This window comes from Heterocephalus glaber, unplaced genomic scaffold (assembly GCF_053883595.1).
Source record: "Heterocephalus glaber isolate CG9 unplaced genomic scaffold, H.glaber_assembly_v1.0 deba00001806, whole genome shotgun sequence".
Classification (NCBI taxonomy): domain Eukaryota; kingdom Metazoa; phylum Chordata; class Mammalia; order Rodentia; family Bathyergidae; genus Heterocephalus; species Heterocephalus glaber.
The window spans coordinates 1,390,712-1,417,444 of NW_028258481.1; the positions used below are offsets into that span (position 1 = coordinate 1,390,712).

At 45.1% G+C, this 26,733-nt stretch overlaps 1 protein-coding gene and 1 pseudogene across 2 annotated transcripts; both read right to left on the reverse strand.

The window, feature by feature from the left end:
* Positions 1 to 3,605: 3,605 nt before the first annotated feature.
* LOC110347408 (uncharacterized) lies at positions 3,606 to 7,535 on the reverse strand. Its single transcript, XM_087203785.1, has 3 exons — positions 6,399 to 7,535; positions 4,607 to 4,794; positions 3,606 to 3,741 (listed from the first exon to the last, which is right to left on the reverse strand). Exons 1-3 carry the CDS (start codon positions 7,048 to 7,050, stop codon positions 3,688 to 3,690), a joined length of 894 nt encoding a protein of 297 aa, XP_087059911.1. The 5' UTR covers positions 7,051 to 7,535; the 3' UTR covers positions 3,606 to 3,687.
* A 2,623-nt stretch (positions 7,536 to 10,158) lies between these two features.
* On the reverse strand, positions 10,159 to 16,166 carry LOC147820696 (kelch domain-containing protein 2 pseudogene; annotated as a pseudogene). Its single transcript, XR_015448306.1, has 2 exons — positions 16,019 to 16,166; positions 10,159 to 15,382 (listed from the first exon to the last, which is right to left on the reverse strand). The product of XR_015448306.1 is annotated as a kelch domain-containing protein 2 pseudogene (transcript).
* Between the last annotated feature and the right edge of the window lie 10,567 nt (positions 16,167 to 26,733).

Sequence of the window (26,733 nt, forward strand, 5' to 3'; positions counted from 1 at the left end):
AAACAGGAAGTAGCCATAGAAAGTGGACCTACCACTTCCTGCATCCCTTACAGATTTTCAGGGACCAGGTCTCTCTGGGAAATAGTACATGTAGCACAAGTGGGACTGTGAGGCCACTCCCCTCCATCCATCTGAATTTGGGCAACACCTCAGGGCCAATCCTGCTCCCATTGTCCTAAGAGGAGAAGAAGTAAGAAAAACAAAGACCCATTAAAGCTCTGAAGATGCAGCCCAGGGTATGTGCATGCGTGTTGGATCTGATGGCATGACCATAGTAATCTTTTCCCCACTTGAGCTTCATTAAAGGTTCATGTATGGGGACTGAATATCATGCACGTGATTAAAGCAGAGTGAATTGTGGGAGAGTCATGTGCACCGGATGACCCTGAGATGATTCAACACCCTGTCAATCATTTCTGTCCACCACGTCCAGAGAGATCCAATGGGAATATTCTTCCCATCTGCCCAGTGTCCCAGCAGTCCTTTTCCCACTGGTGGCACCTTTTGTTTCTGTTGGCATGGACACACACGCCCCAACCACAGGCTCCCATTAACTTCAATACATGTGACTGCTTTTCTTTTACCAGCAGTGATACACTTGCAATTCTTTGCTCACCATACACAATGATCTGGAATCTATCTTTCAGATCCATGACACATGGTAGCACCAAGATTTATGATTTGTGAATTGTATGGTGAGGATATTTTCACTTTTGTAATAACTGGCTAAACTGTCTTCCAACATGGCTATACCATTTTGAATTCTCACTGTAGGAACTAGCCTGCAAGCTCAAACTTGACCAAGGGGTGATGAAGATGAGAAATAAAGAGATACAGAAACAAGTTAAAATCTGGGGGGCCAGGGGCACTCTGTGTCCCTTGACATAGAGCCCCAAATGACTGGCGCACCCTGGCTTTATTCACTCAGGCATGGGCACAAGCCATCAGAGTTTCACAGGATTCATCTGTCTCCCTCCTTCCACCGTAATTCTCTGGAGAAAAAACTTAACCTCAGGTGTTTTTACTTTTCCCTGCAGCATGTTGGCACACTTGCATGCTCTCTTCTCATTGTTCACCGAGGAGGCCAATTGGGCCTCATTCTTCCCATCTGGTCTGCCATATCTCACTAGCAATGAATAAAATTCATGTTGCTCTACATCCTCACAAGCATTTTGAATGACTGGTGAATGATCTTTTCTTCAAAAGGAAAAAATAAATACATAAAGAGATATAAGAGATATAAATAAAGAAACTACATTGTTGCATCACTGATTGCAAGGATTTAAGTCAGGACCCCAAATTACAGGTGTGTCTGAGATAGACCTGCGGTAGCACCCACCTCCAGTCCATCTCCCAAGTGACCAGTAGCAGACACAGTTATGGTTTAAATATGGGGGTACCTCCCAAGGACTCTTGTGTTGAAGGTGTGAACCCACTGGAGAAAAACTGAGAGGTACAGCCTAGAGAGAGTATTGGGTCACAGGACACCAAACTCATCAGTTGATGCACCCTTTTATGAGATCATAATGAAATGGCCTATGAGGAGATTGGACCCAGTGGGAGAAAGTGGGTCCCCAGTGAGGCAGGAGATTAGGGTATGGCCAACTGGCTGGGAAAGTGGGTGTGATCTGTCAATCACAGAGCTCCAGGACACATGTGCAGAAAGAATCTTCAATTCTCTTCATGAGAACTCAAGCTGGGTATTGACAGGATGGCCTAGACCTGACATCAGCAATTAGGAAGTAGGGAGAAGTTCAAATAACTCCCAAATTATCTATTCCACTGTTTCAAAATATTTTAGCACACACTACTAGATTCTCTTAGTTAATTGAAAAGAAAATTTTGTGCTATACCTTTCTTCTCCTTTTTTCTTTTCTTGAGATAACTTCTTGCTATGTAGTTCAGGCTGGCCTAGAATTCATAACGTACCCCAGGCTGGCCTCAAACTGGTGGTAATCCTCCTGCCTCTGTATCCTGGGTGCTAGGATAACAGGCATATGCCACCAGGCCTGCTTCAAATTTTGTGTTATTATCTGTTTGTTCCTTCTTTATAGGAGAGAGTCTTTTTTGTCTGTGACTTGTACTCTGAGTAATCTTTTGGCTATTAAGATTATGATGGACAGTATAATAAATATGATTATTTTCTAATTATCTTGCTATGAAATTTTGTTTTGCTTTTTAATGAAAAGATTTTTAAAAAGAAATTGTCTTTATTATATCATTAGACTTAATTGACAATGGGCCCCACATAGATTGATGTTCATCCAGAATTCTGGGTTACAAATCTTCAACAGTTGTACTGTGGATGTCTTGCTTTCAACTGCCAAAGAAGATCTCATTGTACTTCCTACAAGAAAAACTCTTAAAAAAAAAAAAAAAAAGAAAGAAAAACTCTTGTTTTACACTTTTTCCCACATACCATTCATATGTTGTGGCTGGATTTTTGTGGATTTTGAATTACCTAGTTTAATTGTGGAAATTTTCTTTGATCCCTTTTTTGTGATGTTTTTCCTCCCTATGTGCCCTCATTTTTCAATTCTATTTGTAGAACATAGTGGGGTTAACATCTAGAATTCTTTTTGTACTCCACATTTAATTTCTTTCTCCTAAAAATTATAGATATAAGTCTTTTTTTTTTTTTCTGGTATCGGGGATTGAACTCAGGTCCTTGCATTTGCGCAGCAGGCGGCAGAACCACTGAGCTAAATCCCAGGCCCAGAAACATGTCTTTTATTGTAGTATTTTCATTTTTCTTTACATTTCTTTTGTCACTGTCCTTGCTTATATTTTTACTTTCTCTCCAGCTCCTTTTCTTTCTTAATTATTGGTGACCGTGAAATCCATGCACTGAATCAGGACTGTGCATTCTGTGAAGTCCTTCTGGAAGTCCCTGAGACCAAGCACCTGGCAGGGCCTCTGGGTCTGGGCCAATCAGGAGACAGGATGAGTCAGTTAGGGGCTTTCCCACTCCCCTCTCTCTTATCCCTAGTCTCTATATCTGCGAGAAACCATGGTTGGTGGTCTGGAGCAGTAATGTTGGAAACACAGAGAGAAGAACGGACAAACACTGATTTTGAAATGCTGTGCAGATTTGCTTGTGATAGATACAAGCTTAAATACTCTAATTTCTGACTTGAGAAATTGAGTTTTATTCCATGGAAAGGAGAGCCAGTGCAGGTCTACAGTAATGAAGCTTATGCCATCACCAGAGCTCGGTTTTCGCGATGTGAACCTGTCACAGATTTAGGACAGTTTGAAGGAGGAAGATATTAGAGGAGGGGCGCCTAGACAGACATTGGCAGTGTCAGTCCAGGGTAAAATCGGGAGGCTCTAGTGAGCACAGCGGCCCTGGGACAGGCCAGTGTTTGCGAGTCTGGAGCATCGCTTGTCAGTCAAGTCTGCAGGAGTGGGGAATGTGAAGGCAGTGCAGGAGGATTCCTGACCAAGGTCCCCCTTGGTGATGTGGGTCCTCAGGACACCTTTGTTACCAGGGCATCACACCTGGAACTGATTGTTCCCAACCCCAAAAGGCCACTTCATCATGAAAACCTCTCAATGCAAGACCCAAATTGGAGGATAATAATAACACAAGTGGAGATGTGCAGGGCAAGAAATTTACTGAAGCAAGACGTTGAAACCTTTACATTTTGCAGTGAAGACCAGGGAATCCTTGAAAGACTGAGTACATCAGGAGAAAAGATGTTTTTTATCATCGTAAATACATTCTTGTGTAATCTTGCTCTGAAATTAAACAAAAAGAGAAAGAAGGAAAGGTGAGGTCATCATGCAGGTTCTGGAAAAGGCATATTAACTCAACCAAGAAGTTCATGGAGTTTGCCAGCAAAAGCCTTTGTAACAGCAAAAGACTAAAAACTAGAGTACGCATGGGAAACTTGGGAAGGGATCTGGTACAATTACATCAAAGCATTATATTGGGTGAAGGCCTCATCTAAGTCAGGCAAGTACACACTGCGGTGACACAAGGTGTGGCTCAGGTCTCCATGGAAGGGTAAGAGAATGGGAAACCAAAGCACCCAGGAGTTCTTTCATCTGATGCCTCAGGGCTTGGCATCTACTCTGCCCTGCCATGGGACCGATGGAGTGCTGAGACTCAGGGAGGGGCTGGGTGGGTCTGTGGGCAGCAGTGTCGTCAGGAGAGTCCCAGCTCTGTCAGTCTGCAGAGAAACCCACTGCAGACTGGGCTCTGACAGAGCTGGGCCCAGGCCCCTCCTTACTCTCTGCACATTGCTCGAGCCCCACTGCATTCCACAGTGACGGTGACCTTCATCAAAGTACCGACAGGGAGGAAGGAGGCTTGGCCACGAACCAGCCCTGCCTGGACCTGGTTGTTTATGGTGAGGTCACCACAGGGAACACATCATCCAGGGAGGTGCCCTGAGAAGGAGGAAGCTGCCCAGGTTGCTGTGTGTGTCTGCCTGTAACTCAGCAGGTGAGCTCCTAGCATCCTCTCTGTGGCCCTGGTTCATGCTGTGAAGAGCAGAGCAGCAGGGCAGACACCCCAGCTGCATCTCTGGGGACAAGCAGGCCAGCCCTCTTCCTGGCTGTGTCTGGGGAGAAGCCTTGTGCATAAAGAGAAGGAAGTTACCAGTATTTTTAGTATTCTGATTCTGGATAAAAAGCTAAGGTTAGCCACACAGTCCTTCACTAGCAACTTGGCAGCCACGGCTTCTTCAGGTGGGTTGAATTTGCGAAGACTCATTTTAAACAGGTATTTAGTCGACATCAGGAATTTAATAATTTCATCTTGAAGTGCTGGACATGGTATAGCATTGGCTGGAACAAAGGTAAACAAAAATTTTGTAATGGAAGAAAAGTTTTCCCTTGGGTTCCTGAAGTTGGACAACATAGAACCACCTGCACTTTATGCTCCCATCAATAATGTTTCTGATGAAAGCGTGAGACTCTGAAGATTACAATTTGCTCAGAGCCACACAGCAAGAACAGAGCTAGGACTGAAAGTCAGGCTTCCTGATCACACAGTTAGTATTTTCATCTTTTAAAGGCACACTCAGTACTTTTCAAAGGTTCTCTGGTTTGCAGAAATTCCCTGGTCTAGGTTTAATAAGTAGGTGTTTCTGCCCATTGTTTACACCTCCCCAGTGCTGGACAGTGCGGAAGAGCAGTTTTTGTCGTCAACTCTGAAGTGCATGTGAAGAGTCACGGTCGGCCAGAGATTAGAGTAGTGAGAGTGAACCTGGGGGAGAGCAGATGAAACTGATATTTTGAGATTAGGCTAAAGAAATTATTGCATGCCATTGGATAAGGTCATGGCTAAAAAGCAGAAATTATAAGAGAAGCAATTGGCTTTAACCTCGGAAAGTGATATGAAAAGTGGTGATGACCTCTATTCTGCAGTGAAGTCCAGATCCCAAGACAGGCTGCGGGTAGGGACGCGGACTCCTTCCCGAGCCCAGTCGGGCTTGTGAGGAAGACCAGGGAAAGGTTTGCTCGGTGCTGCACAGAGGACAAAGGCTTCTTGCAGGCCACTGTGGAGAGGAGGTGCCCTGCCAGGCTCCAGTGTGATCCCAAAGTGGGCATCACACCTCGGGGAGCATCTGGAGAGGGTGGGGCAGAGTGAGCACAGAAAGAGCAGAGCGATTTTGGCAAGTGGGAGGACAGAGAAAGACTGGGAGAGGTTGGTTCTGTGCTCGAGACAGAAAGACAGGCTCGGTGCAGCTGGTAGGAGTCACAGCTGAGTGGCTGTACTGGAGCCAGCACACAACAGCAGGGCTCCTGTCCTCAGCACTCACGCCACGGGGGGCCTGGCCCCACCCTCATTTGAAGTCTTACTCCGCAGAGACTCTGAGGGCACTGGCAGCCTCTTCTTGGGCTGGGCGCTGGCCACATGTCCTCCACCCCAACACTCTGAGTTTGAATTTAATGTGAAGAAGCTGTGGGACTGACAGTGCCTCATGGTCTCTGGGAAGGTGATATCTGATGACTACAGAGATCAGCTTCACATCTGCAGCTGGACCCTTTGTGCACCCCCAGGACGGCGGCTATAAACATAGCCCCTGACAAAAGATCATTTGTGGAGTGAGCTCGAGATCCACGGCCTCAGCGCTGCGTGGCAGGGCCCAGAGTGACGCCTGGCCTCGTGGTACCTTCTGCAGCACCCACGGATCAGATGGCAGTGAAGGAGTGAGGGTCCGGGCTGAATTTCTAAGTTTGCCCACAGTGATTCTCAATAAAGGTTTTTAGGTGTGGAGAAGCTCAGGAAATGAGCCCTGGTGTCTCAGGGAGCTGACCTACCAGCACATCCAAGTGTGGGTTGTTGTTGGTTTCGGATCCCATCCTCCCCCAAACCGCTGTCCCTCATGTTCAGAGCCGGGAACTTACCAGGGGCTGGTGCTGGACTGGTCACCAGTGATACTCACCCTCATGGGAGCAAAGCCCTAGAGCAGCAAGCAGAAGAGGCAGGTACAGCTTCATGCTGCTTGGTTTGCTCTGAGCTGTCAGTGTCACAAATGGTGAATGAACTGCACTCTGGCACCAGAGCCTGTGAGGATGGCGCGGCGTGGAGCGATTTATACCTGGGGAGCCTCCCTGGTCCAGCCCAGAGGTGCGTGGCAGGTCACCAGGCCTGGCAAGCAGCCCTCCTTCCTGAGCCAAGGCTGGTGCCATCCCTCCATGCTCTCCCTCCATCCGGAGTTGGGCGGAGCCCAGGAGGGCGGCCCGGGGGACTCTGCCTGACCGGGCTCCTGTAGAATCCACTGCTGGAGCCTCGGGCTTCCTGCACAGCTCTTTGCTCTCTCTCTCAGCTCGGAGGTGCAGGTGGGTCCTCACAATCTGGGACACACCGCAGGGCAGCAGGAGAGAGTGGTTGGTCGTAGGAGAGCAGGTGCACAAGAAGACCCCTCTCTCACGCCCGTGAAGGCCACCCCTGTCTGTCTCCAGGCCACAGTGCTCGTGTGAACAGACCCATGGCTGTCTCTGCCCTTCCTTCTCCAGCTGCCTTACCACTAAGGAGCACTGAACGCTGCCGACTGCTTTCCTCCTTTGCAGGAATTTGGGGTGTAAAATAACCATTCCGACCTTCTTCTCTTTCCCCACCAAGAGTCAGAGGGGGCAGAGCCTCAGCAGTACTGGGAACTCACCAGGCCGGTCCAGCTCCTGGGCAGAAGTGAGTGACAGGAGAACAAGCAGCCGCTTACTGGCTCCCTCCCTCTTGAGCCCCAGCCTTCCACTTCAACCTGATCGTGGTCACCAGGACCAGTCTCAGTGTTAGTAGGAGCCAAGGGCAGCTCCTGTCACCGCAGTGCACCCTGCTGCTCCCCACAATGGAGCGATCTTGCTCCCTGTGGGTGTGGAGGAGGAGTTTTCCATCATCCAAATGCCCTGTGTAAGTGTAAGCGAGAGAGCAGGAGCCAGGACTCAGAGCTTGGGACAGAGCGGTCAGGTCTGGGAAGTGCAGTCCGGTCGAGCCCGTGCCTCTCCGTGCAGTGAGGCTCTGGAGTGAAGCCCAGACACCTTCCCATTTCAAACATTTCCATTGATTCTGGGGGGAAGCAGGTCTGAGAACCCCTAGGAACACTTTTGTCAGTGCAGGGGACCCTGTGACTGTGTAATGGACGTTTCAGGTTGGTTCAGTTGAGTCCAGCAGTGGCGCCAGGGGTCCTCATTTCCAGCAGCCAGGATGCTGGGGCCACCCCGGGGCCAGCTCTGTCTCCACCCCTGGAGTGGACAGGAGAGTGGAGCAGCTACCACTCACTCCTTTCAGATCCACACTTATGGGTCATTGTGCCTAAGGACAGTGACATCATTTGTATAACTCAGTTTTCACAATTGTAAAAGTGTTTTAATAATAATGCATTTATGGTAGGACTGATTTGATGACTAAAGCAGTGTATGGTTTAAAAGTTAACTGAAACTAACCTTCAATAATGATAACAGGCATCATTTTGTAATCTTTGTCCAACATGCCAGAGGCTGCTAACCTTTCTTACTTTACCGTAGCCTGGCCAAGTGGAAGAAAACTTGATTTTTAACAACTATACACGAAGTTGTATGTATCCTCTCTGTTGAAACAGCTCATGGCGTGTGATGCTGCAGACCCATGAATTAAAGGAGGGACGCTCTCCTGCAGTGGTGAAGAATCCCAGTACCTCTCGTCGGGCTTGGTCACCAGCACTCAGTTCCATTAAGGAAAACGGGACCCCTCAGAAAGTTCTGTTTCTGTGGAGTTCAATTCTTCCTACAGTTCTCAACATCTGCCCGAGATGTTTCCTTTACTTTGTAGATGGCAAGTGTTATGGCGGTCCTACTTTCTGCCTAGTTGGCTTAAACTCTCGTCCTCATGGGAGTTGCTGCCCAACACACTGCCTCTGTTGCCATCGTCCTCCTTGGGCTGTGCTGACACTGTGGGCCTTGCCTAGGCAGTCTTCCAGAGGCCACATGTCATTATGTACCATCACTATGGAGACCAGGGCCCCGTGACTGGCTGCCCATAAGCAGAGTCCAGATTTGCCTGTTTTGCCTGAGCCGTTGCTCGGGCGAGTGCGGGCTCCTGGTCAGTGCAAAACGAGCCACGCTCTCGAAGCCAGGCTTTCCTCTGCCCTGCTGGAGGAGCACTGTTGGTGGCATTGTGATGATGGTGAAAGCCGTTCAGGGGGTTTCTACCTTGAGCAAGACCCGCAGGAAGAGCATGACTGTCCAACCACCATCGCAACTGTGATTTGCTGGCACACAGAAAACTTAATAAAGGGATAAAAATGACTTTGATTCCAACCAAGCTCTTACAGTCTTTACTGCGGCCTGTCAGTTAGGAGGGTTGCACCTGAGGCTCAGGATGCCAGCGGTGAAGGAGGCCCAGAGGGGGCTGCAGACACACAGGGAGGCAGGCAGTGCCGAGAAAGGGACTGGACCTGGTGACAGGGTCACCGGAAGCACAGGCAGAGCCACTCCGGGCCTGTAGAATTCAACAAGCTGAACAGACGGTCAGGAGGGGCCTGAGAGAACAGAGTTGGGGAGAACAGGAGCACCACCACACGGCCAAGTTCACCCGAAACAAACAGGTGCAAGGGGGAGTGAGGAGAAGTTTTTACAAAAGAGCAGGAGGAGCCAAGTGGAGTGGAGATTCCACCTTGCCGTGCTGGCCGTGGAGGCAGAATGGGTGGGGAGGTGTGGCACGGCAGAACTTCTGTCTCTGCGTTTCCCTCCTGGGCATCAGGTCCTAATTCAGAAGGACTTTTATACCTGAGATGTACAATTTTAGAAAACGGAGACCAGAGCTGCACTTGAGGCTGCACTGTGGCCATAGAGGAAACCTTGTGCGTTGTCAGTGGGACTGTGAAGTGTGGCAGCCTCTGAGGAAAGCAGCACAGGGGTCTCCTAAAAGGTAACAACAGAGGCCGAGTGGTGATGCCCAAGGAGCCTGGGGTAAGAGAACTGCAAGTTCAAGGCCAGGCGGAGGAACTCAGGAGACACTCTTTCAAGGTAACGGAATTAACGAATGGTGATCAAGCAGTCCTGATTCACATCCTCCATATATATATATATATCTCCATATCCATGTATATATGTATATTCTCTAGTTTATTACATCACTTATTTTATCACTGAGACAACTGAAAAACAGGGAGTAATGAACATGATTAAAGTGGTACAACTGTAAAGACAGCAGGCCCAGCTCAGAGTCTGATCATATACAACTTGTTAACAAAGTGGTATATTAAGTCACTATATGAGTCAGCTTTCTATGCCGTGGCAAATTCTGTGAGAAAACCTCACAAAGGAGGTAAGGCTAATTTTGACCCATATTTTTTGTCCGTAGTCTGTGACCATATTGCTTTTAGGGCCCTGTCGTGGAGAATCATTCTGATGGAAGCATGTGGCTTCAATGCCTTCCATGAAATCTGGGCAAACGTGTAGGGAACCAAAAGAAAGAGAATTGCACAACTTGGTGTCAGGCAATATTGGAAAATTTAAGGATATAACTTATTCTCTAACCACCCTACAAATTAAGGCCACCCGTGACAGGCCTACGAGGGCACTTGCACGCCTGCCCTGGGCTGTGTGGTGCTGATGACATCTCAGGTCACCCTGTGTTCACGGCCGGGGGCAGGCCGCAGCTGACTTCCAGTGCTCACTACTGGGTTCAGGCTCAACCCAGCCCTTTCCCACCGTGGCGTCCTCAGCGGGCCTCACCTCACAGGATCTTTTGCTCACGTGCAAACTGAAGGTGACAAAGTTAGTGCTGCTTCATAGGATCTCTGCATGGTATGATTTAATTAATAAGAAAAGTACTGGCAGTGTCTAGCAGTAAATGTCAATTATATGAATTTAGAAAAGGGATGAAGCAGTGACGTAAAATAAATCACTTGATCCCAAAAATAAACTTTGAAAAGGGCTTTCAGTGATTCTGTCAATAAGGAAAGTTTATTTATGATAAATGTGAACAGAATGAGCTTCAGAATCTGGCCTGGTTCCCGTAGACATCTCTGACCCTTAAGAGAGAAAACCACTTTTTACCAGAAGGGCTTATTACTTTTGGTCCGGTGCAAGAACATATCATTGTCGCTTTAATATCCTTCGTAATGAAGAGTAAAACTAAATGTAGAGGAAGGGGTGCAGCGGAGAGTTTCTCCCGTGGTGCACACCATCCGTGGGGCTCTTTGCTCAGGGGACGTGTTGGTCACTCGGGTCCTGTGGGTTGAGGGTGAGACCCCGAGGACCATCCAGAGACTTGGTGTCAACGTGGCTGGAGGCTGGAAGCTTTGAAACGACCACTTCAAGGTTGTGATCCCCACGGAGACTCTAACCACGTGTGTGTCATGTGTTCACACGAGAGTCTTTCTTTCTTTGGACTTTTCCAATTCTCCCAAGGTAAGACAGCCATCCTCAACCTCCATGCCAATGCAGAACATTGACTGTGAATGTAGACATCTCTAGACCTCCAAGAAATGAATTAAAGCATGTAAAGCATGTACATTTTTCTTCTACAACTGGTTAAAATTTCCCGTCTTTAATAAAATTTGCTTTGCTTGTCGATGGTTGGTACCTCACTGTCCTTAGTCTGTGATTCAGAGGAGTTCAGAGAATCGAGGCACGGTGTTTTCCATGAACTCTGGTCTCATCTCTCATTCATTTGATGAAGACATGTGATCAAATATACAGCAAATGCTTAGTTTTTAAAGATTGTAGTAAAAAACACCATGGCCTTAACTTTCCTCAGATATTCCTCCTCACTTTGAGAGAAAACTGTGTTCTGCATTATCCCCTCTGGAAGATGAATCCAGGAACTCCCAGAAATGCGTGGTTTCCTGCTGAATTCTCAAAATGATAGCTGTCCATCCGGGGCACTGTCTTGCTTGAGCTCTTTTGGTATTAAAAGCTTTATTTGAAAAGGGAAATCGAGAAGATTTACATAAGAGACACTCACCTGTTTCTGAAATTTCGAAACTGTGGAATCATTAATCCCTTTTCTCAGAAAACAAAACACTGAGTGAATCAGAATAGCAAGCACCATTTCCGGCAAAGGGGACTAGTGATCTTCATTTCTGAGAGGACCTTGTCAGTCTCCCGCAGGCTACACCCCCTTTTCACTGTTAGGATTCATCGCTCAGCCCCTTTTCATCTCCTGACCTTTCTCTTGACTTTTTGTCACATGACATTTGCCTGTTTAATTACTTCTTTCTCATGGTAGTCTTTGTTAGCTTACATGAACCAAGTTATATACAGTTAGAGTGCAGACTTCCTGAGCCCTGAAACAACATATGAACTTCTGTAAACTCTCAGAAAGAGAGCTCTCAAAGAAACTCAGAAAGCAGAAGGCAAGTGGCCTCAGGATTTGTGAGACCAAGCAGGAGATTCATGGTGTGAGACTCACTTAGGGTCCTAGAGACCTTTACTTTGCTTAGCTTCTGGTTTCTGTTGCTGAGCAGAAAGACCTTCCTCCCATCCTCTGCCTGGAAGGGGACCCCGAAGAGTTATGTGGCAGAGCACATGTTGAGGAAGGACGAGGGAGCCGACGACCTGTTCTCATCCTCTTGTGTTTCTACTGTCATCCTCCCCAGGTCGGAGCTGTGATGCTCATCCAAATACTTTCCCGAGCCTCTCTTCCCTTTCTGCACCAAACTTGTGATTATGCAGGGGCTTTTGCCATGTCACCAATCTGAACTTCAGTTTCCTCTGCTTATCCTTGTCTGTAGGTTTTGTCCTGTGAGTCCCCCACCTGTCAGGTCATCCTGAACGCTTTTCATCACATGTGGGCAATTTACGTTTGCCTCACTCACATTGTCTAGTTGGTTGTTTTGTTCTTCCGTTGTTATTAACTTCATCTTTATGACTTTTTAGATCTTCTAGAGGTTTGGTGAGTAGAGAGTAAGCTTGAGCTCTCTCTGTGCTTTTTTAAAAAATTCTGCTATTGGTACATTTTAGGTATACAAGACGTTTACATTCATCATTGGGTACTTGTACCTGAACATGATGTGTCTTGGTTCTTATTTTTTCCCCATTCCCTGCGTGCCCTTCACACCCTCCATCTCTGTGCTCTTAATGCAATCTCGGGTCACGCATTTCATTTGTTGTGACTGATGTACATTTGATGATCATGGGCTCATGGCAAAAGCCAAGGTTTTCTTTTGACATTAATCTTCTTTTGCTATTTACTTTTCTATTTAAAATTGCAAGCTTCCTGATTTTGCAGTACTGACAAAGGTGAAGATTATCCCAAGGAAAACAGTTGTTGCAACCGCAAGGACAGAAAGAAGTTCCAGTTTTGTGTACAGGAGAACTGGAGCCCAGCTTTCCATAGCTCGAGTGGCGGCTGTCTGCCTGGAGAACACCACAAGTCGCCTGACTCACCTCACTCCGGTCAGTGAGGACGTCTGACCAGGCAATCACTGAGGCAGTTTGGGGTCTAGATACATGCTTTTCTTCTCTGCATTTATGAAAGATATGAGCTTGAAAGAGGCATTTATACCTCCTCCACCTCAAAGAGAGGATACGGAATACTCTTTCCATGAATGTACTGCGAGTGAAATGTTAGCAGAGGTGTGAAGCATTCAGCGCCATGCCGTATTTGGATGACGGCTTTGTCTGCTCATTGTCACAGCACCTGTTCATGGACGTAAAGGTCACGTCCTTGTGGGACTAGTCATGTGCATGACACACCTCACTTCTCTTCCTGTCCCATTACCCGCCCTCCATCTCCTGGCAAAGACCGAGCTCCTCATTTTCCTTTATCTCTCTTTAATTTTGTGCTTCAATATAGTTATATTTTAGCTTTCTCATGTAAGAGAAAATGTTTGACATTTAAGCTTGTGTGTCTGATTTATTTCACTTAATATTGCAGTTTCAAGCTGCATCTATTTTCTGTCTTTTTTTTCTGGTGTGAAATACATTTATTGCAAACTTTATAGACACAAAAATAGGTTCCCTAGGCCATTCACATGCACATTAAAACCAAATAGTTGCAAACTACAACAATATATGACACAAATGATCATGAACTGTGATGATTACAGGATTGTTGTCTGTGCATAGTGATCAGAGCCATTATCTGTGAAGCTTTAAGATCCAGAAGTCTTGTTACTACCAAACCTCCGATTAACACTGTGAAGTAGGTGTTGAGGAAGGAAGTTCCACGAGTCGGCTAACATTTCCTTAAAGCCAATGACTGCTTCTAAGCTTAGCGTACAAGAGATTTTGGCTGAACTGCAAATGTAAGTATTGCATTACTGTGTGCAGCTCTGTGGTGGACCAGTGGAACAATGGCTTCCCCTTCATGACAGGCACAAGCTGTATGCTACAGCCTTGGCTTTTCCGCATAGGGTGATGAAACTGTCCCCCGTAGTTTTTACTGATGCAGTGAGTCCAGGCATCCCTTGTGGCTGTTTTTCGGTGGTAAATGCTCCAAAGAGAAAAAGATGACCTGCAGAAAGTGGTGAGTGAGTGCCAGGTCAGCCAACCGGCTGTGCCTGGGGGATTAACTCGCTCTGTCCCATGCACCCAGATTGAGGCAGTGGAGGCCATTCATTCCAGCGTCTCGGTATCTGCCTCCAAACTCAAAGCCTTTATTTCCTACAGCTGGCTCCAAGCAAATGTTCCAGTGTCTAAAATATGTACATGACGATTCCGTCCTCTTGGATGACTCGAGTTCCAGAGGATGTCTCATCAAATTCAGAAGTTTCCAGTGCGTCATCTTCAGGTAAATATCCATACCCTCCAAGCATATTAGCTGGCTTTTATACACCCAGAGGCCGAGTTTGTCCTTTGGTGATGGAGGGATGCCTTGGGAAGCAGGCCTTTCCCGCTGTAACACCCTGTGTGTCCCCTCGAATCCAGGATGAGAAGAAATGCACTGCCTCTCGAGCGGTGTCCCCCAAACGAGGCCAGAGCCCTGTCCACACGCAGGCCCCTTCCCGGCGCCGAAGGTAGCGTTTTCCTCCATCGTCCAGTCTCCGTGCTGTAGATCCACAGTTCTTCTCCGGGCAGATTAAAATCATACAGTCCTCTGACTTGACTCTTGTAGCCGCTGGGGACAGGCGAGCTCCGCGCCTCGCAGCCCTCCAAGGCCGCCAGTCCTCCCGAGGCTGCAGGCAGGAGCGGCAGGGACGCACCGCCCTGCATCCATTTCTTCCCAAAGGCTGCAGTGCATCCTCTGTGGCAGGGTGGTACTGCCTTGTCTATAAATAGCACATTTTCCTCCTCCGTTGTCCTTTTATGCATATGAAGGCCACATGCAAAATTTACATTACGAATTGTGCTGCTGTAAACATGGGTATGGATGTACCTGTCCTACTTCTTTTCAGGAGATTCCTAATAGGCAACTACCTGAGTAAAATAGACATTTAATTTTTAGTCATTTGCTGAATCTGCTCACTGATTTCGATAGTGTTTTTACTAGTTTGCATTCCCACCAGCGATTTAGAAGGCTTCCTGTGGATGATGTCTTCATTCTTTCATTTTCATGACAAAAACGTGTAGCTGGCAAAAGTCTTACAATTCTGCACCTTATCCCTTTCCTCTCCGTGTTTCCTTTGCTGTGCAGAAGCTTTTTAATTTGAGAGAATCTCATCTATTGATTCTCAATGTTCCTTCTTGTTCAATTACTTTTCTGCTCAGAAGGTCCTTGCCGATGCCTGTGCCTTCAATATTTTCATCTATTTTCTCTCCCAGCCAGCCAAGATCTTTGAACCATTTTGACTTTAGGGTACGGCCTATTCTCCCTTCACCACTTGTAAAGAAGCCGTCTCTCCTGCAGTATGCGTTGTTGGTTTCTTTGTCAATATCAGGTGGCTGGAATGTGTCCATGTGCATTCATCAATTTAGGAGCAGGCAAGAGCCCCTCTACCTGGGGCTCGAATTCAATTCAATCATTTGACATATGTGGGGTCTTCGGCTTCATTCATCTCAGAGTCTAGTTAAAATAAAGGTGAAAATATTAATATCTACTTTAAAGGATTTGTGTAAAGCACTAACAAACGAACAGAAGAAAAATACTCTATGTACTCTCTTCCAGTAAATGTCAATTATAAAAATGGGGAGGGAGTCATGTAAAATAAATCTCCTTGACCCCAAAATAAAATATCCAAAAGGCTTAACTGCTTATGTCAATAAGGAAAATTTATTTCTCTAAATGTTAACAGATTGTGCATCAGAATGTGGCTTGGTTTCCACAGACATCTCCAAGTCTTACACGGAGAAAATCCGTTTTTAATAACTTGACTTATTACCTTTGGTCAGGTACAAGAAACTGTTACTGTTATTTTTAAATCCTCAGTAAAGATGGGTGGAACTAAAGCCAGAGGCTTCGGGTTGATGTGGATAGGCATTATTGGCCACCCAGGCTCAGAGTCTCTGGACTCCTTGCCTCAGCAGAAAGTGTCCTTTTGGCTGCAGATGAAAGTCCAAGGGACTCCCTGCGGACGTGGCACTTAGGTTGGTTATGCCCTGGAAACTACTGAGAGATCGCTTCAAGACTACCCTAGCCACAGACCTTTGACCGATGGTCCCCTTACACCCTCCTTTCATGCTCGCCCTCATTTCAACTTACCAGAGACGAGGCACGCCCATCCTCCATCTCAGTGGCAGGACGCAAAGTAGAGTCTGAATGTAGAAATCTCCTGGTGTCAAAGAAATGAATTAAAAGGGGCCGGGGGTTTAGCTCAGTGGTTTCGCCGCCTGCTGCTCAAGCGCAAGGACCTGAGTTCGATCCCCAGTACCAAAAAAAAGAGAAAGAAATGAATTAAAGCAGTACTTTTTGCAGCACAATTTTTTTCTACACCAACTGGTATCCGATTTTTTGCTTATAAAAAATTCAATTTGTCAGTGGGTGATACATCACTGTCAATTTAGTCTATGACTTAGAATTCAGAGAATCAGGCAACAGTGTTACCACCTAACTCATTCATTCCACCTCTCTCATTAATGTGAAAACCATCTTTAAAGTTTTCATGTTAAAAGAAAAACCTGAAAAAATGCCTGCTGTAGAAGTAAATAATACCAATGGCCATACACAATCAAAAATGGATTTGTCCTGCAGGAACAGCCCAGTGGGAAGTTTCTCGGGCCCAGCAGTGAGCCCCCAGGCAGCACCCAGAGCTCTCTCCTGCCCTGCCCCCACCTGGCGGAGTCTTGCTCCTCTGCTTCTCGCCCAAGGTTGGGAGAGGGGTGCTTGGCCACCCAGGGCGACGCTAAGCTGGTCCCATCTGTGCACCCCAGGCCCCTCCGTGAAGGGGTTTGATTCAGGGCTAAGGTCCAGGCTGTCCCTTGCTGGGCAGGACTCCTGGTGCCAGTCCAGACTTGGCAGTAGTTTAAGAGCACTTCTTGTGGACAGAGGCTTCGGGCTCTGCCTGGTCACCTTGGTAGCTCAGCCCTGACCACAAGGCAAAGTCCTGAAACACTTTCCTGCCCAGCCCCTCTGTGGCTTGCAGTGTGGCCCTTGGCTGGGGCAGGGGTGGTGGATGTGATTCTCTGGCCACCTGAAGAAGATGCCAAATGCTCAGTCCGTGTGTCCTAACCTACGTCAGTGTCACAGTTCCGCCCTGCACTGGCTTCATCCTGCAGTGCTGGGTGTGCCTTGGAATTCTATGTGTATTTTTCACTGCCTCCCTCTGCCCCGGGTGGGAGGCAGATCTGTCTAGGCTGCACTGCTTAAAGTTGTAGAAAGGGACACAGGAACCTCTCTCTCTATGCTTGTCTTGTTTTACACTAAACCCAGGCCCCATGCTTCCTCACCTGGACCGTTCAGCAGTGTGCAGCAGCTTGGTGTGTGGGCAGCTGTGCTAATCAGTGTCTCTGTGGGGAGAGAACCGAGGCAGGATCCTACTCATGCACCATCTTACAACAACCCTCCTCTATCTTTTTCATTTTTGTTTTCCAAATTTCTGTGTTTTTACAATTCTAATTTTAATGTTTCTTTTTTATTGGTAATGTGGATTAAAACCAGTGTTTTGTATAAGTGAGGCAAGCATGTTATCCTTGAGCTATATCCCCATCCCAGTTCCAATATGTAAAAGGTGAGATGGATGCGTATGTTGGAAAGAAAAGCAGTGCAAAAGCTTTTAATGAAAAGTCACCAGTTTTTTGAGTTCTTTATACATTCTAGATAGTAGACCTTTGTCTGAGGAACAGCTGGTAAAAATTTCTTCCCACATTGTAGGTTGTCTTTTAGCTTTGTTGGTGGTTTCTCTTGCAGTGCAGAAGCTTTTTAATATGATGAGATCCCAGGTGTTGATTCTTTGTTAGCTCCCATGCTACTGAAGTTTTGTTTGTAAAGTCTTTTCCTATGCCAATGTCTTCAAGAGTTCTACCTAACTTATCTTCCAGCTGGTTTAGTGTTTCTGTTTTAATATTTAGGTCTTTAATCCATTTTGATTTTAATTTAGTGCATGGTGATAGGTATGGGTCTAGTTTTAATCTCTGATAGGTTGAAATCCAGTTTTTCCAACACCATTTATTAAATAGGCTATCTTTCCTCCAATGAGGGTGGTTGGCTCCTTTGTCAAAGAAGAGGTGGCTGAGCATGTCTGGAGTTGTTTCTGCATCTTCTAATCTATTCCACTGATCCTTGGGTCTGTTTCTTTGCCAGTGCCATGCTGTTTTTATCACAGTAGCTTTCTGGTATAGTTTCAAGTTGGGGATTGTGATACCCCCAGCCATATCTCTGTTGTCTAGAATTGCTTCTGGTTCCAAATGAATTTTTGGATTGTTTTCTCTAGTTCTGTGAAATATATTGCTGGAATTTCAATCGGCATTGCATTAAATCTATATAGCAGTTTTGGAAGTATGGCCATTTTCACTATATTGGTTCTTCCTACCCAGGAGCAAGGGGTGTCTTTCCATTTTCTCATACCCTCTTTGATCTCTTTTTTCAGAGTGCTGTAGTTTTCAGTGAAGAGGTCTTTTGCTTCCTTTGTTAGACTGATTCCTAGATATTTCATTTTTTGGGATGCTATTGTAAAAGGAATTTTTTCCCTAATTTCTCTCTCAGTGAATCTGTTATTTGTGTACAAGAAGGCTATTGTTTTTTGGGTATTGACCTTATCTACTCTACTGAATCTGTCAATTAAGTCTAAAAGTCTTTTGGTGGAGTTTTTTGGGTCTTCTATGTAAAGTATCATATCATCAGCAAATAATGACAGTTTAACTTCTTCCTTTCCTGTCTTTATTCCTTTTATTTCTTTCTCTTTTCTAACTGCTGTGGCTAATGATTCCAGAACTATATTGAACAGGAGTGGTGATAGTGGGCATCCTTGTCTTGTTCCTGATTTTAGTGTGAAAGTTTTCAATTTTTGACCATTTAGTATGATGTTGGCTGTTGGTTTTTCATAGATAGCCTTAATCAGGTTGAGATAAAGACCTTCTATTCCAATTTTCTGTAGGGTTTTTATCATGAATGGGTGTTGGACTTTGTTGAATGCTTTTTCTGCATCTATTGAGATGATCATATGGTTTTTGTCCTTGGCTCTGTTAATATAGTGTATTACATTTATTGATTTACAGATGTTGAACCATCTTTGCATCCCTGGGATAAATCCAACTTGGTCAGGGTGTATGATCTCTTCATGACCCTCTGTATTCTGTTTGCCAGTATCTTGTTAAGGATTTTTCCATCTATGTTCATTAGGGAGATTGGCCTGTAATTCTCTTTTTGGGTTGAGTCTTTCCCTGGTTTTGGAATCAAAGTAACACTTGCTTACAGAAATGAATTTAGAAGTATTGCTTCCCTTTCAATTTCATTGATGAATTTAAAGAGTAATGGTGATAGTTCTTCTCTAAATGTCTTGTAGAATTGAGCAGTGAAGCCATCAGGACCTGGGATTTTCTTTGTTGGTAAGTTTTTAATTACATTTTCAATTTCACTCATTGTAATTGGGGTGCTTAGAATTTTTATATCTTCTTCATTTAACTTTGGCAGTTCATATATATCTAGGAATCTGTCCATTTCTTCTGTGTTTTCCATTTTATTAGAGTACAGGTTCTCGAAGTAGGTATTGATGATCCTCTGGATTTCTGCTGGATCTGTTGTGACTTCACCTTTTTTGTTCTTAATTGCATGGATTTGAGCTTTTTCTTTCCTTTTTTGATAAGGTTGGCTAATGGTGTATCAATTTTATTTATTCTTTCAAAAACGCAACTCTTTGATTCATTGATTTTTTTGTATTGTTCTCTTAGTCTCCATTGCATTGATTTCTGCTCTGATCTTTATAATTTCCTCTCTTGTATGAGCTTTGGGTTTGTCCTGTTCTTCTTTTCTAGGAGCTTGATGTTCAGCAGTAGGTTGTCTATTTGAGCTCTCTGTTTTCCTAACATGGGCATTCACTGCTATGAATTTCCCTCATAGAACTGCTTTCATTGTGTCCCATAGATTCCTGTAGGTTGTACTGGCATTATCATTTACTTGTAGATACTGTCTAATTTCTTCTTTAATTTCCTCTGTGACCCATTGGTTGTTCAGGAGAGTGTTATTCAATTTCCATGTGTTTGTGGGGATTTTGCTGTTTTTTATGTTATTGATCTCCAATTTTATTGCACTATGGTCTGATAATATACAGGGAGTAACTTCAATTCTTTTACATTTACTTAGACATGTCCTATGAGCTAGCATGTGGTCTATTTTGGAGAATGACCCGTGTGCAGCTGAAAAGAATGTATATTCTGATTTTGTGGGGTGGAACACTCTGTAAACATCTATTAAGTCCATTTTTTTCAATAGCTTGGTTCAATTCTAGAATTTCATGATTGATTTTTTGTCTAGATGATCTGTCTATTTGTGACAGAGGGGTGTTGAGGTCCTCCACTACAATTATGTTATTGCTTATTTGGTTTTTCATGTCCATTAATATTTGTTTTGTATAGTTGGGGGCATTCATATTTGGTGCATATATATTTAGGATTGTCATCTCTTCCTCTTGGATTGTTCTCTTCACAAGGATGTAGTGACCGTCTTTGTTTCTCTTGATTAGTTTTGGTTTGAAATCTACTTTGTCTGCAAATAAGATCGCTACCCCTGCTTTTTTCTGCATTCCTGTGGTGTTGAGAACTATTTTCCATCCTTTTACTTTCAGTTATGAATTTCCTTTTGAGTTAAGTCTGTTTTTTGTATACAGCATATTGCTGGATTTTGCTTCTTAATCCATTCTGCCAGTCTATTTCTTTTGATTGGTGAATTGCGGCCACTAACACTGATGGTTATAATTGATAGATATTGACTCATCCTTGTCATGATGTTTTACTGTTGTTGGCTCTTTTATTTTTTATTTTCCCTCCTTTCCCTTTAGTTTCTTGCCTTACTTGGAGGGTTAGCTCTGTTGGGCCTCCTGGAATTGTGACCTTCATTGTCTTTTTCTAGGATATTGTTTGGAATTGTTTGGAGTGCTGGTTTGGTGTTCATGAAATTTCTCAGGTGTTCTTTGTTGTGGAAGTATTTAATTTCCCCATCAATTTTGAAAGATAATTTTTCAGGATACAACAGTCTAGGTTGGAAGTTATTTTCTTTTAGTACTTGAAATACTTCACTCCAGGCTCTCCTTGATGTGAGGGTTTGTGTTGAGAAGTCTGCTGTGATTCTGATGGGCTTTCCTTTGTATGTGATTTGTTTCTTTTCTCTAAAAGCTTGTAGGATTTTGTTCTTCTGTTGGGTTTCTGGGATCTTGACTGTTATATGTCTAGGTGTAGATTTTTTGGATTTTTTTGAGTTCTATATGCCTCACCTATCTGTATGTCCAATTCTCTACCTCTATCTGGGAAGTTTTCTACTATTACTTCTGCAAACAGTTTTTTATTGTGAGCAATGGTTTTTGGGAAAGCTCTTGTCAAATTGTCTTTATTTTATCATTAGGTTAAACAAACATTAGGCTAAAAGTAGATTTATATTTACATTTTCCAGAGTTATGAGTTGAAAATCTTCAAATATTACACTGTGGCTACTTTGCCTTCCACTACTTCAGGGGTTCTCAATTTACTTTCTGGGAGGATGACTCTTTCTTTACACTGATATTCCACTTATCATTCAAATGTTGTAGTTGGGGAGAATGATTGGGTTTCTGTGTATTTTTAAATCGCCTAGTTTTATTCTGGGAATTTTCTTGTATCCTGTCTTTGTGCTTTTTTTCGTTCATAGATCCCATGAACTTTTGATTCTACTTGTATAACACAGTGGGCTCACTATCTATAATTTTTTATCTTCATGTATTCATTTTATTTGATATATGACTTTTGTAGTATTTTCATTTTTCTTTACATTTCTTTTGTCGCTGTCCTTGCTTATATTTTTACTTTCTCTCCAGCTCCTTTTCTTTCTTAATTATTGGTGACCGTGGAATCCATGCACTGAATCAGGACTGTGCATTCTGTGAAGTCCTTCTGGAAGTCCCTGAGACCAAAGCACCTGGCAGGGCCTCTGGGTCTGGGCCAATCAGGAGACAGGATGAGTCAGTTAGGGGCTTTCCCACTCCCCTCTCTCTTATCCCTAGTCTCTATATCTGCAAGAAACCATGGTTGGTGGTCTGGAGCAGTAATGTTGGAAACACAGAGAGAAGAACGGACAAACACTGATTTTGAAATGCTGTGCAGATTTGCTTGTGATAGATACAAGCTTAAATACTCTAATTTCTGACTTGAGAAATTGAGTTTTATTCCATGGAAAGGAGAGCCAGTGCAGGTCTACAGTAATGAAGCTTATGCCATCACCAGAGCTCGGTTTTCGCGATGTGAACCTGTCACAGATTTAGGACAGTTTGAAGGAGGAAGATATTAGAGGAGGGGCACCTAGACAGACATTGGCAGTGTCAGTCCAGGGTAAAATCGGGAGGCTCTAGTGAGCACAGCGGCCCTGGGACAGGCCAGTGTTTGCGAGTCTGGAGCATCGCTTGTCAGTCAAGTCTGCAGGAGTGGGGAATGTGAAGGCAGTGCAGGAGGATTCCTGACCAAGGTCCCCCTTGGTGATGTGGGTCCCCAGGACACCTTTGTTACCAGGGCATCACACCTGGAACTGATTGTTCCCAACCCCAAAAGGTCACTTCATCGTGAAAACCTCTCAATGTATTATGCAAGACTGTAGAACAACAATGCAGTAAGTAGAGATGTGCAGGGTGAGGCATTTATTGAAGCAAGACCTTGAAACCTTTACATTCTACATCGATAAAGAGGGTGGGGGAGTTCCTTGAGAGATAGGGTGATAAATTCTTTTAAGCTTCACTCAGCACATTTTCAAATAACTTTTCTCTGAAATTGAAGACAAAAAGGAAATAAGAAGAAAAGGCGAGATCAGTTATGCAGCTTCTAGAGATGACATTTAACTCAATCACATGTTCTGTGGGGTTTTGCCAACAAAAGCCCTTCGTAAGGGCAAAAGACTAAAAAATAGAATGTGTTTGGGAAACTAGAGCATAGATCTGGTGCAATTACACTGAACCATGCATGCTGGGTAACATCCTTGTGTGAGTCAGGTGAATACACACAGCAGTGACCCAAGGTGTGGCTCAGGTCTCCATGGAAGGTTTAGGGGAGCCCAGGAGATTTTTCCTCTGGTGTCCCAGGACTTTGGAGACTGCTCTGCCCTGCAATGGAAACCCAGGGCCAAGACTCAGGGAGGGGCTGGGTGGGTCTGTGGGCAGCAGTGTCGTCAGGAGAGTCCCAGCCCCGTCACTCTGCAGAGAAACCCACTGCAGACTGGGCTCTGACAGAGGCCAGGTTCAGATCCCTCCCTACATTCTGCCCTGTTCACATTCCCGACAGTCCCTGTGGCATTGCACAGCGACTGTGGCCCTCTGAGTGAGCACAGCTCACCCTCAGGGAATGTGCCCAGGTAGGGAAGCAGCAGGCTTGGCCATGAAACATCCCTGCCTGGACCTGGTTGTTGTTCTGGGGTCACCATGGGGAGCATGTCATCCCTACAGGTGCCCTGAGAAGGAGGAACCTGCCTGGGGTGCTGGGTGCAGCAGAGTTTAATCCAGCAGGTGTGCTGTTAGCGTCCTCCCTGCGGCCCTGGCTCCTCCTGTTAAGAGAAAAGCAGCAAGGTAGGTAGCCCCTACCCATGTCCCAGAAGTAAAGACAGGACTTTATTCTTGCTGTGTGTGTAGGCTGAAGACTTATTAATAAAGCTAGAAAATTACCAGGAATTTTAGCAGAAAGAGTTTGTGATCATTTTGAATGTGACCTCTGCATCCCTTCACTTCCACTGTTGCAGCCATATTCTGTTCAGGGGCACAGGATTGCCCAAGTGCTATCTTGTAAATGTTCATATCTGAGAACAAGAGGAATCCAGCCTCCTTTCCAATCACTGGGCACAGCAAGGCATGGGCTGGAACGCAAGGAAAAAGCAGTTTTTTAAATGGAAGAAAGTTTTTCCCCATGGCTTCCTGAAATAAGAACAGACAAGACCACTAGCAGTTTATACTCCCATCCAAAATCATACTGATGGCAATGCGAGAGACTCCAGCTTGAGTTGCACAGGATCGCATGGAAGAACAGACTAGGACTGAAAGTCAAGGTTTCTTTTCTTTGTTTGTTTTGTTTTGTTCTTTTGGTACCAGGGATCGAACTTGGGTCCTTGCTCTTGCAAGGCAAGCGATGCAACCACTGAGCTAAATCCTCGGCCTAAAGGCAAGATTTCTGATCATTTGTGGAAAAAAATTCATTTGAATTTTTTTTTTTTTTGTACTGGGGATCCAACTCGGATCCTTGAGCTTGCACAGCAGGCAGGGAAACCATTGAGCTAAATCCCTGGCCCATATTTGAATTTTTTAGAGGCACACTCACTAGTAAAGTTTCCCTGGTTTGCTGAAATTCCCTTTTCCACATCTGAAATGACTAAGTCTTGTTTCCCAGTGGAGCTGCACTTTTCTAGTCTTGGATAGAGCAGAAGAAGAGTTTTTTGGTCATTAATTTTTAAGTCCATGTTAGAGTCACAATCTTATCTGAGATTACAGTGGTGAGACTAAACCTGGGGGAGAGCAGATGAAACTGTTAAGATGTGAAGAGGAGATATTTTGAGCTCAGGCTGAAGGGATTGTTATATGCCATTGCATGATGTCAGCGCTAAAAAGCAGAAATTAGGAGAGGCAGTGAGTTTTAATGTCAGAAGGTGACACAGGAAGTTGTGGTGACCTCCATTCTACAGTGAAGTTTAGATCCCCAGAGAGGCTGAGAATAGAGAAGTGGACTCATTCCTGACCTCAGTGGGAATTGTCAGGAGAAGTTAAAAAAAAATTGATCTGTCCTGCACATAAAGACTCTCTGAATGGCCCAGAACCCAGGAGGTGCCCTGCCAGGCTCCAAGAGGAACCCTTATCAGATGTCACGCTACGGGGGGAACTGCAGAGGGCAGCATCACAGGTAACACAGAGTCCAGGCCACCATCAGCAAGGGAAAGAGAGCGAGTGAGAGACTGGTTCTGCTCCAAGGCCAGGAAGACAGGTGCAGTCTAACTGAGAGGGTGGCTAGAATTCATCCGGGAAAAATAGGAATCAGAGCTGAAGGGTGGTACTGGATCCACCACGCACCTTGGTAGACACCCAGAGAGCCAGCAGTGTTCCTGCTCATGTTGAGTGTGGCTTAGTCCCAAAACCCATTTGTAGGCTCTTTATGCAAAAATTCAGAGAGTGTAGGTGATGTTGCTTAGACTTGGAGCCCTCCAGGTTTCCCTCCAGCTGTGAAATTTCAAGAGTTTGAATTAAAATATAAGAATCTGTGGTATGAACTTGCACTTAAACTTTCTGGAGAAGAAAATATCTGATAACTACAGAAATCAGCTTTACATCTACTGTTGGAAACTTGGTATACATTATCTCACCCTCTTGATGATAGCAGTGAATATAATCCACTAAAACACATAGATGGATGGGGAAGCACTTACTCCAAGGCCACAAGGCTGTCAATATTTATAAAAACAAAAATGATAAGACATTAAAAATGGCAGGAAAACACAATCTTTCCAGGCTGGCCTTGGGAGATCTGGAAAACAACAATTTAGATAAAATAAAAAATAACTTGTACTCCATGGATTAAGAAAGAACCAACAAGAAAACTAGAAACCACTGAGAAATTGAAGACAACACAAAAAGAAAATGACCAGTCAGGAATGCTAATCTCAGTTCAAAGGGAAGAGGCCCTGACTCTGCAGACCCAAAGTCAGTACAGAGAGGGGCAGCAGCCCCAGGAAGAACAATGGACCAGCAGCCCTAGACCCAAGGAAGCCCACAGTTATTGTAAGCTGCATAGAGCATGGGGTCTCACTCGGAAAGTGACTCCTTCCACATGGCAGGGCAGAGTTGGAGAAGAAATCCAAGGCACCATCCACCATATTTGGGTTAACATAATCAGAAGCCCTTTGGGGGAGGGGTTTATTGTTTAGGACTGGGCTTCCCTAGGAATCAGGATTCACAGAACAAATACACTTCAGGGCCTCTGGGGTCAGGCTTCCACAGTGAGTGGGAAGGAAATGGCCACGAGAGACAGCGGCAGGGAAGGGGCAGGCTAGGTGCAGATCCCTGAGAAGTTCAAACAGCAGCAAGCTTTCGAAGGACACATCTGTGCCACACTCTGTGCTGAGAAGCCGGGCTGACCATGTGCTATTCAGGGGGCCGAATCTGAAAGTGCTGATACTGTGAGCCAACTGCTCGGCCCCTCCCTGCCTGCTGCTAGCACAGAGCTCAGTGCTGTTTCCTTTCCCACCTCTCCACATGCTCAGGGGTACAGCTCGGCTTGGACAGTTGCCCATCTTGGGGTGGACAGACACAGGGACTCTGAACAGGGGAGCCACCTCCCAAGCCCACAGGCCATACAGCTAGGCAGACAGTGACTCGGGGGCAGCCAGAAGGGCACAATCACCGAGAGCTGCTTCGGTGAATGCAGCCCTAAGGCAAACGTATCACTGACTGACCAAGCCCACCAGGAAAGGCCAGGCAGGGCAGCATTCACATAGCAAAAAGCAGGCATGGGAACAAATAGGCCTCACTACGACTTCCTGTCCCAGCCCTGTGCCTGGTGGATTCCAGCACCCCCGGCCCTGGAAAGAAACCACTCACCCAAACATGTGGTGAAAGTTTGCATTCGTTTCTTCTTTTCCATTGTTTACTTTTGTGGGGTTGTTTTTGTTTCCTTTTAGGTATCTTTTGCTCTTTGTTTTTGTTCTTTTTTCTTGCTTGTCTTTTTCTATTATTTTTACCAAATTTGATTCACTCTCTTTTATACTTTGATTGGACTTTTCTCTCATCTTCCTTTTCTCAAATTCTAATTCCTTCATCTTCTGCTTCTTCTCTCCAT

Bases quoted from the DNA above. Each gene is read 5' to 3' on its own strand.
- LOC110347408 (XM_087203785.1), bottom strand. From the start codon at position 7,050: ATGGTTATTTTACACCCCAAATTCCTGCAAAGGAGGAAAGCAGTCGGC. The intron at 4,795-6,398 runs GTGAGTATCACT...CCTTTGTTCCAG, and splicing joins AGGGCTTTGCTCCCATGAGG to CCAATGCTATACCATGTCCA. The intron at 3,742-4,606 runs GTAACTTCCTTC...GTTTAATTTCAG, and splicing joins TCAGAATACTAAAAATACTG to AGCAAGATTACACAAGAATG.